Source organism: Oenanthe melanoleuca, chromosome 5 (assembly GCF_029582105.1).
Source record: "Oenanthe melanoleuca isolate GR-GAL-2019-014 chromosome 5, OMel1.0, whole genome shotgun sequence".
Taxonomy (NCBI): Eukaryota; Metazoa; Chordata; class Aves; order Passeriformes; family Muscicapidae; genus Oenanthe; species Oenanthe melanoleuca.
Window position 1 is genome coordinate 43933585 of NC_079339.1, and position 12757 is coordinate 43946341.

Sequence of the window (12757 nt, forward strand, 5' to 3'; positions counted from 1 at the left end):
TTGATGGTTGCAATCACCATTTTATAGTACACATAAACTAGGAGCAAATGAACTCAAACATTTAAATCTCTAAGTATCTTGGTCTGATGATTTCCCTGCAAAAACAAATGAACTAAAGGAACTGATAAAGTCTGCAAGACTGCAAAGTGTTGCTCATAGCAATCTGTACTTTTCTCATCGGGGGCTCCATAGTTCTAAATGACATTTAACCGAACATGGATTGATGGACCGTATTCTTGTTTAGGCATTTACTCTAACTCCTCTAGATAATAGGACAGAAAATGACAACAGTTAAGAACAGTGGGGTTACTGGAAATAAACAGGTCCCAGTATTACAGATCGAACTCCGTTTCAGTCACGAGCGGCGCTGGCAGGGAGGGGCTGGCCGGGAGCGGGGCCGCAGCTCCGTGCCGGGGTCGCAGGGCAGCCGGGGCCGGGGCCGGGGCCGGGAGCGGCGGGGCCCCGCAGGCCCAGAGCCGCCTCCCCCGCGGCCCCGCGCTCCGCCCCAGCCGGCCGAGGCGGGGCCCGGGGCTGCGGCAGCACCAGCGCGGCCCCGCTCGGCGGCAAGGCGGAGGAAGGCGCCGGGCCCGGCCGGACCCCCTCGGTGCTCCCGCGGCGAGATGGGGCTGGAGCCGCTGTTCCAGGCCTGGAGCTACTTCAGGCGGAGGAAGTTCCGGGAGTGCGCCGATGTCTGCTCGCAGCTGCTGGAGAGGCCGCACGGCGAGCAGGTAGCGGGGGCCGGGCCGGGAGGCGGCGATGAGGGCGGGCAGCGGCCGCGTCCCGGCTGCCTCAGCACCACGGGACCCCTCTGTGCCTGCTGCATCCCTGAGGGGCCGGGTGCGATCCCCGTGAGCGAGGAGCGAGCGCTGGGCCGCGCCAGCTCCCGCAGCCGGAGGCCGGGCCGGGCAGCGCCGCCTCCCCGCGCTCCTCGGGCCTGGAGGCGGCGGGCGGGCGCTGCGCTCCGCCCCAGACACGCCCCGGGAGCCTGTCCCGGAGCCCCGGCCCCAGAGCGGGGAGCGGTGTTGCCCGTACTGCCGGTGTGCCGCCGGTACTGCCGGTGTGCCGCCGGTACTGCCGGAGTGCTGCCGGTACTGCCGGAGTGCCGCCGGTACTGCCGGTACTGCCGGTGTGCCGCCGGTACTGCCGGAGTGCCGCCGGTACTGCCGGAGTGCTGCCGGTACAGCCGGTGTGCCGCCGGTACTGCCGGTGTGCCGCCGGTACTGCCGGAGTGCCGCCGGTACTGCCGGTGTGCTGCCGGTACTGCCGGAGTGCCGCCGGTACTGCCCGTGTGCTGCCGGAGCGCTGTCGTGACAGCTGCGCGGGCCGGGCTCTTCGCAACGAGAGCTTTAACGCACTCAAGGTTTTGCAGAGTTAAAGAGAGAAAAGCTGAGATTAAAAGTCATGTCTGCTAGAGATGTTCTTGTTGGTTTTATACTGATGTTGAGATGTCATAGCTGCTGTATGGGCCAAATCACATAAGGTTAAGAGATCTTGCGGTGTGTAATGGAATGGCTACACAGCTCTTTTCCATCATTCCTCTCTGTTAATCCAGACAAAAAGCAAAACTCCTGACAGGAGAAGATGTAGCATTGTTTATACCACCTGTTCATTGTGGTACAACAGGTTGCAGAAACCAGAATATTGGTTAAATAACTTTCAAGAGTGCAACTTGAACCAAACTCATACCAGTTCAATATACAAAATGTTACACCTAAAATCTCTTCATCAAAACATTTTTTATTTTCTAATTAAAATAGAACATTCGTGGCAAACTTAATGTAATAGCATTTCTCTCTGTGTTCATGATATTGAGATTTTACCCTTTTTATTGCAATAAACTTTAAATCCTAATATTTTCTGGTTATCTGTCCCAAATAAGCCTGTATTTATTTTGCTTCTCTTTGTAAGGGTGTTTTCCTTACCCATGTTGTTGCACTTTCAGCTCATTACTTTCTAACACTTGCTACTTTCAGGTTGCAATCAATCCTCTTTACCCTGCAAAACTTCAGGGGTGGAGTAAAGAAAGTAGTAACGTGCATCAAGAATATGTTTTATATGTCCTTGAAACCTTACAAACTGTTTTGAGCGTACTTAATACAGCAGAATGAAAAATTGAATCATGTTTATGGATGGTACCATATATACCTTACATTTAATAAAATCATTATTTTTGTAAAACCTTTGAAAGGTACTAATATCCAAGGCTGAACACTGAGGTAATTAGAACTCAAATAAATGACATGTATTACTTAACTCTCCTGAATTGCCTAGTCTAATCCTATTTTACATTATTCTGAATTTATTCCAATAGTAGTGTATCAGCTAATTCACTGTAATTGTGAATATTAGAAAAGTGATCTATAATTATTTTATTTCCACATTAACTGAGAATCCAGGATCATTCTCAGGCAGTTTGACTTTGATTTCTGGTATCTCTGTTAATTTTGAAATGGCATGTTAATGAAATCTGTAGTTCCTAAATATTTTGATAGAACTTTAATTTTGTCATCTTCAGCCACCTACCAAAAATATTGCTGTTTTCCATCTGTGTGAGTTACATTAGTAGTATTTTAATATAACCTGGCAAATTATCTAAAATGAAGTATGTATCATTTTTAGTACCTAAACCAGTAAGTGTGGTTTATAATGCTTAAAAAACACATAGCAATTCTAGCAGATTTAATGGTCAGATTCTTAATGGTAGCACTTCTGCAAATCAGACCTGAGAGATGTCATGTTGGGCACCAGGAAAGCAGACAGACAAATGACAACACTTGCAGAAAGTTTGGATTAAGTGAGCTGCTGTGCAGCACGAGGCAATACTCAATGGCTGTAATCACTGTGCCATCTGTTCTTATCCTCTTGTCCCATATTCTGCTAAGCATGTGCTTCCCAACCTCTGCAACCAGGGAAAGAGGGATCTTGTAGGACCAGTAGCTCCTGTCACTGTTCAGGGACTCACTTCTTTGAACAGCATGCATTAGGATATAATTTAAGCTACAGGAGCTGGTGTCCTTTAAAGACATGCCCAGGTTGTGTTAAACAGTGACTCTTACAGGTCAGAACTTTTTTATGCTCAGGTAACTGGCCTTCTCCCTTCTAAGACAGGTAACAGCAGATAAGTAAAGGAAGAGACTAACAATGCCTAACTGGAGAGTTTTACTGCCTAAAGAGATGGCCTTTCCTGTGTAAAAACGTGCACTTTTTTCCCAGCTCCTCTGCTAAATTGTAGCACCACTCCTGCTCCATTGATCTGCAGAACTGTTCTAGAGCTGTGGGCTGCAGAAACCAGCTTTTTACAATAGCCTTAGATGTAGGTACATTTTTGCCACCACACTTAAAAAAGTAGTAAGAAATTTTCTTGACCACTATATCTTGACCTTTGTCTTGATTTACCACTCCTGTACATATAGCTTAGTATTCAGGATATGTTTGTATCACAAGTATAATGACAAGAAGTTCTCCTTTAAGAACATGGTAAAAGATGATACGAGGATCTTAAAAATAAGTTTACTGATGGTCTAGTTAATAGTCACATGTACATACATTTAGAAGCTATCTTAATTGGTGAAGAACTCTCTTTGAACCCTGTCACCAGATGCAGTAAGCCCTAGGAGGTTTTTAAAGTACTTTGTTGACCTTTTGGCTAACTGGGTATGAATCAGAAATATTCTTGCATAGCAGTATCAAATACTGTGCCACTATAAATCTTGAATTCTTAAAGAGCACAACAACAACAAAAAAATTGAAATGTTTTTGAATCCATTAAGTTTTCCTGAAGAGTTCTTAATAAATAACATTGTGATAGAAGAATGATTAGCTGCTACTGATTTACGTCTTGTGGAAGATTGAATTTATTTTCTCTAAAATATCCTGTGCATTTCTTCATTTAAGAATTAGGAATTTAAATGGAGTATAGTGTAATTCACTTCTATGCCGACATTCTTATCTTGGGATAAGTAAAAACTGTATTTTTATGACTAGCATTTGGGCATAGAAATATGTAAAATACTGGTGTTCAGTTTAATTATTTCCTATTGTAAGCAAACAGGCTTTGTCTTCTGTTTTTATAGCAATAGCATGACCTAGAGGAAATACAATCCAGGACTGTCTCTGTTGATCATCCTGATTAATCACCTAATCTGATTACTCTTTGTGTTCCATATGTCAGATTCAAGGCAATAAACAGAACTCATGTTTGAGGCCTGCTCTATTTTAACAATAGAAAAAATTTGCCTCATATAATTAATAGACATATAGTGGATGTTCTTCCTTTAACTTGATTAATGGTCTTTGAGGATTTCATTTTGTTCATTCATCCTTTCTTCTTCCATGTTGAACTTTCAGCTGCTATAATTTGCACACTTGTTTTTGTAAGATCATAATAAAGTTATCACAGTTATGTTTATGGGCATTGAACTTGATTTGAAAAAGCATTTTCAACTGAAAACACTTATTGGTGTAACAGTAGGTTTATGCTTGAAAATAGTGACAGTGAAGTCATTGTTCCTTGGTAAAGGTTTGGGGTCCTTTTTTGTGTTTCTGCTCTTAATAATTTAAAGAGCATTTTCAGAATATAATAATTTTAATATTTTGCATGTATTAAATTAAACTCACCTGAGGGAAACCTTATTAATAATATAAGGTATGTGATATATTCCCTCTTCCAGGCTATGAGCATCAAAACACTTATTTATTCTAAGTATTTTTTGATATTCAAATAAAATTACTTTACATTTTAATATTAAAATGTCCTCAGTGGATTTAGGGATCTGGATTAAATATTTCCTTCATTGCTTTTACAATCTTTTGACTTTCAAGGGAGCTTTATATGTGTAAATGAAGAATAAATTTGAGCTTTTGTTTTGAGAGACAAGCTTACAGGGCAATGTTATTTGTTAATCCTCTCAAATAACTCTTTATTTAAAATCTAGTTCCTGTGGATTACTTGCATGTGTAGCAACTGCTGGATCCACCCAAGTTAAAGTATATTATATTTTAATGTAATTTTTGTTATTCCATACTTTTGTTTAATCTGAGTGTCCTGTTACCTACTAAATCTAAAGTTACTTCTTGTCAAAAACTGAAACAATGTATTAGTATGTATGAATAATGCATACTCTCACCTACAATTACAAGAGTGCAATGGTTTTAGTATTATTGATCAACTCTGCTTTTTTGCCAAAATCATGAGGGATGTAATTTCTGAATTTTATAGTAATATAAGTGTTCCTACATAAGTAAATTTGTTTGATTTTTAAATTATTTTTTAAACCTAATGAACAGTGCCTAAAGTAATATACATATCTATAACATTGAGGTGTTTCTGTATTAGTGTTGACATAATATTCCTAGCTTGTCCTCATTAGTTACTGTAGCACACATGGTATGGAAGACCACCTACTGTTCTTAAAACCATCTTCATATGTACTGTAATGCTCAGACACAATGGGGTGAATAAAATGCAAGCTGAAATACCTCAATGTCCTTTATCACTGAGAAAGCTGAATAGTTTCTTTTTCTCAGAAAACAACTGCCATACATAAAAGAATTGTAGTAGTTCATTTAATCATACAACTAAGATGCAAAGCCAGTTTCAGTGCCTTAGTCAGGCCCAGGTATGTCACAGTCAACTGAGATTAATCCCTGAATCAATATCTAGTTCCATAGAATACTCAATGTGTAAGATGTGTTAAGCATTCTAACACCAGTGAACAACTTTTAGGCTCCAAACACAATCCTTTAAAGGCCACAAATTCCGGTACACTACAGAAGGAAGATGTCCTTCACCAGTATTCCAGGTCCCTGCTGCCATAGAATTTACTGAGTAAAAATGTTCTAATTGAAAGAAGTAGGCCAAGTCTCATACAACAGTGAGGTGATCTTGACATTGCCATTCTCCTGGTGAAACAGAAGGCAACTCTGTGTCTTGGCTGCAAAGCAAGCCAGCAGCAGGACAGTGCTTGAGCTGGGAGAAGATATTGGTGTAATCCAGTAGCAGCTTTCTAATATATACAAGGAGGTTATCAAGGAAATGGAGCCAGGGACCACTTGCAATGATGCAGGGAAGTGAAGGAGGTTTTGGCTTGGTATGAAGAAAAACATTTCTCAATAAGGATAGTCAGCAGTGGAACAGGTTACCCAGTGGCATTGTGCAGCCTCCATCCTTGCAAGTTTTCAGGTCCAGTTGGACAGGACTTGGAGCAACCTCAGCTGACTTCATAGCTGACCTTGCTTTGAGGACTTTGGACTAGAGACCTTCAGAAGTCCCTTTATAGTCTGTATTTCTTGAAGACTGTATATTCAGTCTGATATAGTTGGTTTAATTGTGATAGATTTACTCAATGCCAGATATGCAAGAAAATTTTCATTGCCTCTAGGAACAGAAATTGTCTGATACTACAAAAGATTAATAATGATTTAGAGAAAGTGACTATCTCTCACTTTCCTTGTTTAAAGCTAAAGTATGCATTAGTAAAAACTCATCGCCAGTCCCTGGAAGTGAACAACAAAAGCACTGAAGGGTAGTTTAAATATTATGTAAACATGATAATTACACATTAATTGGTGTTAAACCTACATTTTTTCTTGTCATGCTATTTACTCAGTTTTACCAGAAGTTTTCAAGTAGATGCAAATTCCAGCTTTTTCACTTACAGTAAACTTAATCTGGTAGCTTTTATTTTGTTTTTCAGTAGTGCAATAGGCTGTTAATTTGACATATATTACACTTGCAATATGACTGTCCAAATGCAATGAATACATCATCTCCATCATAAAAGTACCATGAAAAAGTGTTAAAATTTTCTTTTGTCTTCTTGAGTGGTATCATTGTGATCACCAGCAGCAACTAAAAAAAGTGTGCAAAAATGGATTTTATTAAGTAGACATTCTGAAGACCATGGTGTGATAATCTGGTTAATTTTTAGGAGATCTGCATATATCTTCATTTTCTTTTAATCTATCATTTTTCAGCTTCATAATGCTTGAATGTTAATCTAAGATTTGGCTAGGATGATCCAGCAGAAGCAAGAAAGCAAAGGTATCAGAAAGATACACTCACTTCAAATTTACTTTCATTGTGCAAAACATTGATTAGCTTCATAATGGATGTAAGTTGAGATAATGTAATAAAATGGAAATTTGGATATATGTGTCAGAGAGAAAATGTTTGTGCAAAATGAGGTCATCACAAAGTACAAATGCACTTGTGTTGTTGTTTTTATTGTTTGGCATTTACATTCCTTAGTTTCTATTCTCTCTCTTTTCAGGAGCTTGATTCTGAATACACTGTGTTTCAGGTAAAGTTCTTTCCATAAATACAATTACTTGATGCAGTCACTGGGAAGAATTTCTGATACACTGAATAATACTTGTTTTGTTGTTAAGTCCTCAATAGCATGATTTTCTTTTGTTGTTGTTATTGGTAAGGCATTACATTTGATAAGGGGAAGATTTCTGATATTTTGAACAGGCAGCTTTTATATTTGATAGAATTTTATTTCTCTCATATTTTTCCTATACCTTTATTCAGCAATTCAGTGCTTTCTAAAAGCTAAATTGTATCTACCTTGAACTGAATGACCTTCGTCTGCAGATGAGATTAGGAAGAAAACAACATGTATTCACAGACAGAACAATGTTTGTGCTCTTAGGGCTCAATTTCATGTTTTATTTAATGCATGTAATGGTGGGCTCTTACCCATGCTTTTCCTGCTCTTGCAGCTCTGGCTCACTGCCTACCTTGTGTAGACTCTGGTAGCCTTGTAGGTACATCATGATGGTTTGCATAAGTGATGGAAGACTGAGAGTAATTAATTAATTTTCACACTGCCCACATTAGCTCTAGATTATTTCAACTGCAAGAACAGTATTGTGCAGGTGATGGCATCTTCTGACTCTCGCCCACAGCCAGAAGAGATTAAATGCAATGTGAAATGACATCTTCAAATATAGCTCCATAACATATTTTACAGGTCTTTAATTACACATCATGAATTCATGCAAGTTGTTTACATAAAGAATGGTTTCACTGAAACACTACAGGATATCTTCTTGAGTGTAATTATTACCTTCCACAATGTAGTTGTGTTCTGAGGTTTTCATTGTAATGAAATAAAATTTGTTATAATAGAAGGGATTATTGGAGAATACAAGCTCTTAGAAATGTGTATTCATGTTCAGAGAAAACATTTAAATTTAAATACTAAGTTTATATTTTTAATTTGGTTTTTGGACTTTTCAGGAATAAGAAGAAAATACTCAATTCTATCAATACTCGAGAAGTTACAAACTTCTCATAAACTGAGCGAAAAATGTTTTGTTACTTTTCTTTCTGGAGTTTAGACTTACATGCTGTATACTGTATCACATTTCTGAAGCTCTTTAATTGCTATTAGGTATTGTAAATTTTGTTCAGATTATGAGTTAAGCAAGCTAAATTTGTTATGTTGTGAATATGTGGGTTGTCTGAAATGAGCTTCCCTTTCTTTTTCCTACCATATAGGTGCCATTTCATAAAAATGCAGTTTATCTTCATAAGCTCCAGATATGGTGGTTATCACAAAACAAAATTATCAGTCTCACAAAGAGAAGGCAGATGATCTGTAATCTGCAAACAGATGTTTTAGATTCCTGAATTAAGGAATACTGTGTGATATTTGAATTTTTTGTTGGCTGTGAAGCCTTGACTAGGAGCTTTAGACTGGAAGAGATACCTAGGGAATCTACTTTTTATGACAGATATTTGCCCAGTAATTACAAAGAGACATGTTGATTTTAAAAAGACATTTTCAGATTTTAGTTAGTGGAAAAATCACAATAATACACTTATGCCTGTGTAAACAACTGACCTCAGTTTTAGCAATTAGTGTAGAGGAGTTACTACTTCCAATTTCCAGGAAAAGATCATTACTATGGGCAGATGTTCTTGCTTCTAGTAAGAAATTAGCCAGTGGTTGGCTATACAAGAGCTGTAATTGGAGCATATTCCATGTATAGACATGATTATATTGACTGCAGATATACATGTCTTTGAAAAGAACAGAATACCATCAAGGTATTAAAAATTCATCAAACTAAATACTTCTTAGAATCATGAAAAAACATTAAAGGTGTTGAACATCCAACAGAAATCTTAACATTAATTAAAGGCTGTCATCCTACTACATAGGAAGAAACTAAAAGAAAATAAAGCAGATCTGGATTATTACTCTCTGACCTAGATTTAGATCATCCTGCTGAATTCCCTTCTCTTCATTCCTGAATAAAGATTTCTAATCATGGTTGAATCAGCTGGCTGAAGCCCTCCTTCTGCTTGGAAAAAAGCACTTTTTAAAAGAATAATTAAATATTTCAGCATCTTTAGATACACTTTCTTTTTGATTGACACAAATTTGCATAGAAGGGAAGTCTAGTGGAAAAGACAGGATGAATGAGAAGTGTCTCATTAAATGATTACTTAAATTATTAAATAAGCCTGAATTTCAGATCTTCTCATACCTCTTATTTAAGGAACAAACATTTCCATGTGTTTGACCTTTTTTTTCTATTACGATAGCATCAGTCTGTTTCTATTTTGAAAGGTCTCGTTAGCAAATATTAATTACACTTTTCCACCAGACTGCTGTACTGTGTGTTAAAAAGGAAACAAATCTAATTATTTTGGCAGTGATTTTTACTTGGAAAATTTTATGATGATCTGTTCAGTATCTGATCAGGGATCTGGGATTGGTCTTGTGGCTTCCTTTATTATGCCAGTTGTATGAGTACCTTACAAGCATATCAAATTATCAAAGTGGTTGGACCTACACTTACTCTGTTGGTATTTCTGTATAGCTGCTACTGATTTTTCATGTTTTCTTTTTCCTCCCCACAGATTTGGTGTCTTCATAATCTACACAAAGCTTGTCACACAGGCTAGAGTTATGCTTGCCTTTCCACACTGCTCAGATTATCCTCCAAGACATACAATGTAGTAATTTGTCAATTCAGGTCACTAAAATGTATTCCAATACTCTTATAATCTGAAATGCCTAGGGTATGTATTTATACAGTGTTTTACAGCTGATGCTTTGAACAAAGGACTCAGTCCCCTTTTATACCTCCATTAGACAGATGGATATACTCAGCTGTTTTTAAGTCAATACCTTATTCAAGCCTAATAAAACTGTGCATTGAATAATAAAGAAATGGTGGAATTGGTGATTAGAGTATTTAATTAGTGTCTTGAAGATATTTTACTTTTTACTTATCCTTATTCAGGCTGCCTGGAGCCTGAAAACACGAGCTTTGACAGAAATGGTGTATGTGGATGAAATTGATATGGATCAGGAAGGAATTGCAGAGATCATCCTGGATGAAAATGCTGTTGCTCAAGTTGCACGTAAGATTGACTTTCACTTAAATACATTTACTCAACAAGAGCTCTTTTGGCTATCTCTTGTGTCATCTACCATAGAGTAGTACAAACTGAGGTGACCTGATACAGCATTTAGTATTGGGGAAAAAGTATTTTAGATTGTTTTATGGTTGCATGGCAATGTCGAGATCCACATGTGTTCTTGATATAGCACTTAGGCCTGTCAGATGAGAGTTCAGACTGTGCTCAATTGCACTTTTGCATAGAAAGTAAGCACAGAAATCACTAAACAGTGCAAGGAGGACAGAATCAGTGATGCCTAGTGACAGGAGCAGAGGCAGTGGGCACAAACTGAAACTCAGGAGGTTTCTTCTGAGCATCAGGAAACATTTATTTTTATCTGTGAGGGTGAATGAGAACTGGCACAGTCTGCCCAGGGAGACTGTGGAGTCTACCTCCTTAGAGCTATCCAGAAACCATCTAAATAGGGTCCTGGGCAACTGGCTTCAGGTGCCCCTGCTTGGGCATGGTTGGACCAGATGACCTTTGAAAGAAGGTCAAACCTCCACCATTCGGTGGTTCTGTGATTACTCCACTTACAAACATGACTTAATAAAAATGGGTGCTTACTGGCTGGGGCTTTGTTTTTTGCTGTTAAAGTGTGTTAGCCATAGTTGGTCTTGACTCAGGTCTTTCACTGTAGCAGATCTTTCAGGGTATCCTCCTCCACTAAAGTCATAGTTGAGAAACATAAAATTGTGTAGCCACACCTCTCATATTATAATTGGTATTGTCTGTGCTTTGCCTACCAAGCAGTTTAAATCCCTGGACAAGGGAGTAATATCTCAAAGTGAAGAGAGAAATGGTTTTATTTTGTAGGACCAGGAACATCTTTGAAAATTCCTGGAACTGGCCAAGGTGGAGGCCCCAGCCCAGCTGTTAGGTACGTGATAATCCATTTTTAAAAATGTGACAAGTTAAAAATGAACAAATCATGAACTTGAACTTCTGAAAATGATATGTTTAAATTCCCTGTCAATAAATACCACTTAACGTAAGGATAATGTGCTTAACATCTTCAGGCCAGTAACTCAATCAGGAAGACCCATTACAGGATTTGTGAGGCCCAGCACGCAAGGCGGGCGGCCCAGCACCATGGAGCAGGCGATACGAACACCTCGGACAGCTCTCACTGCCCGCCCAATCACCAGCGCCTCCGGGGGCTACATCAGGCCGGGCACGGTGAGCTGCTTGCCTCTCTTCCCAGAATGGGAGATTTCTTGTCACAGTACCTGGCACAGTCACACTGTAGTTTACTTAAAAGCTGCATCTAAACTCGTTTGAAGGAGGCGAATGTTTTTAGTTTTTTAAATTCTTTTCAAAATACAGTTTGAAAATATAACTTCTTGTGCATTTGCTAGTCTGTTTGTATAAAAAAAAGTACATAAATTCATGAGTTCACCAAGATTCATATCAACTCCAAATTCACAGGCTTCTTGAGACATATTTTTATTCATGGAAGCCATACAAAGATATTACATGATTTCACCATAAATGTCCACTACAAAATAATTGCTAAGCACTGTGTCAAAAGATAAGGAGAATAGTCTATACTAATTTATACCATTCCATTGGCAACATTAATAAACTGCAACCAGCATGAATATGTAATACATATTAAAATCACATTAATGGCAAAATGTGGCATCTTATCACTATTGCAGGTAAGAACTAATCTTTCTAAGTATTTCCTGAAGATTTCTTTTGGTTGTGTATCCCAGCTACCAAGCTACATGCTTAGGCACTGTATGGAAATAGTGGGGAGAGAAAGAGAAGAAGGAAGAGTCTGTACTGCACAGTAGAACTGTGAATCTAGAAATGTTTTGTTTGGAATTTTGGTGTTTTTTTTGTATACTAATAATATTTTGAAAATCTTCAGGAAAAGTGTAGAGGATCTTCCCACTTAAAAAGCTTCTTTTTTCCCCTCAGGCTTCAATGCTAACAAATCCAGATGGCCCTTTCATAAATCTGTCTCGACTGAATTTAACAAAATATGCTCAGAAACCCAAACTGGCAAAGGTATGTAACGATTTTCGTTAGTGTTGTGATATCTTTTTCTGGTTTTCTGGTGTCATTCCAATGTAACTGTACATGGGATTGGGGATAAAAACAATGATGAACAGTGATTTAGTGATTTTTAGTGGTTTAGTATTAACTTCAGAAAAATAGTGTGTTACTCACCTTTTGACAATGTTCACCAGACTTGAAATTGAAGGTATGTCTAAAGAGTTTATGGTGAAAGTATAACGTAGGAAAAACATTAGTATAGGAAAAAATATTCCACTGGTAAATAACTTGTGCATCTAGGAGTGGTGAAGGGCAACTGAACAAAGAAAA

The 12757-nt window shown here is 38.6% G+C and overlaps 1 protein-coding gene across 2 annotated transcripts in view; it reads left to right on the forward strand.

Moving 5' to 3' along the window:
- The first annotated feature begins 493 nt into the window (after window positions 1-493).
- TTC8 (tetratricopeptide repeat domain 8) overlaps window positions 494-12757 on the forward strand; it is a 36616-nt gene continuing 24352 nt past the window's right edge. For both annotated transcript variants that reach the window (XM_056493301.1, XM_056493302.1), the window contains exons 1-6: window positions 494-728; window positions 7272-7301; window positions 10264-10384; window positions 11240-11303; window positions 11443-11602; window positions 12350-12439. In XM_056493301.1, the coding sequence (XP_056349276.1) occupies window positions 621-728; window positions 7272-7301; window positions 10264-10384; window positions 11240-11303; window positions 11443-11602; window positions 12350-12439 (573 nt within the window). In that variant the 5' untranslated portion in view covers window positions 494-620. The remainder of the gene's footprint in view (window positions 729-7271; window positions 7302-10263; window positions 10385-11239; window positions 11304-11442; window positions 11603-12349; window positions 12440-12757) is intronic.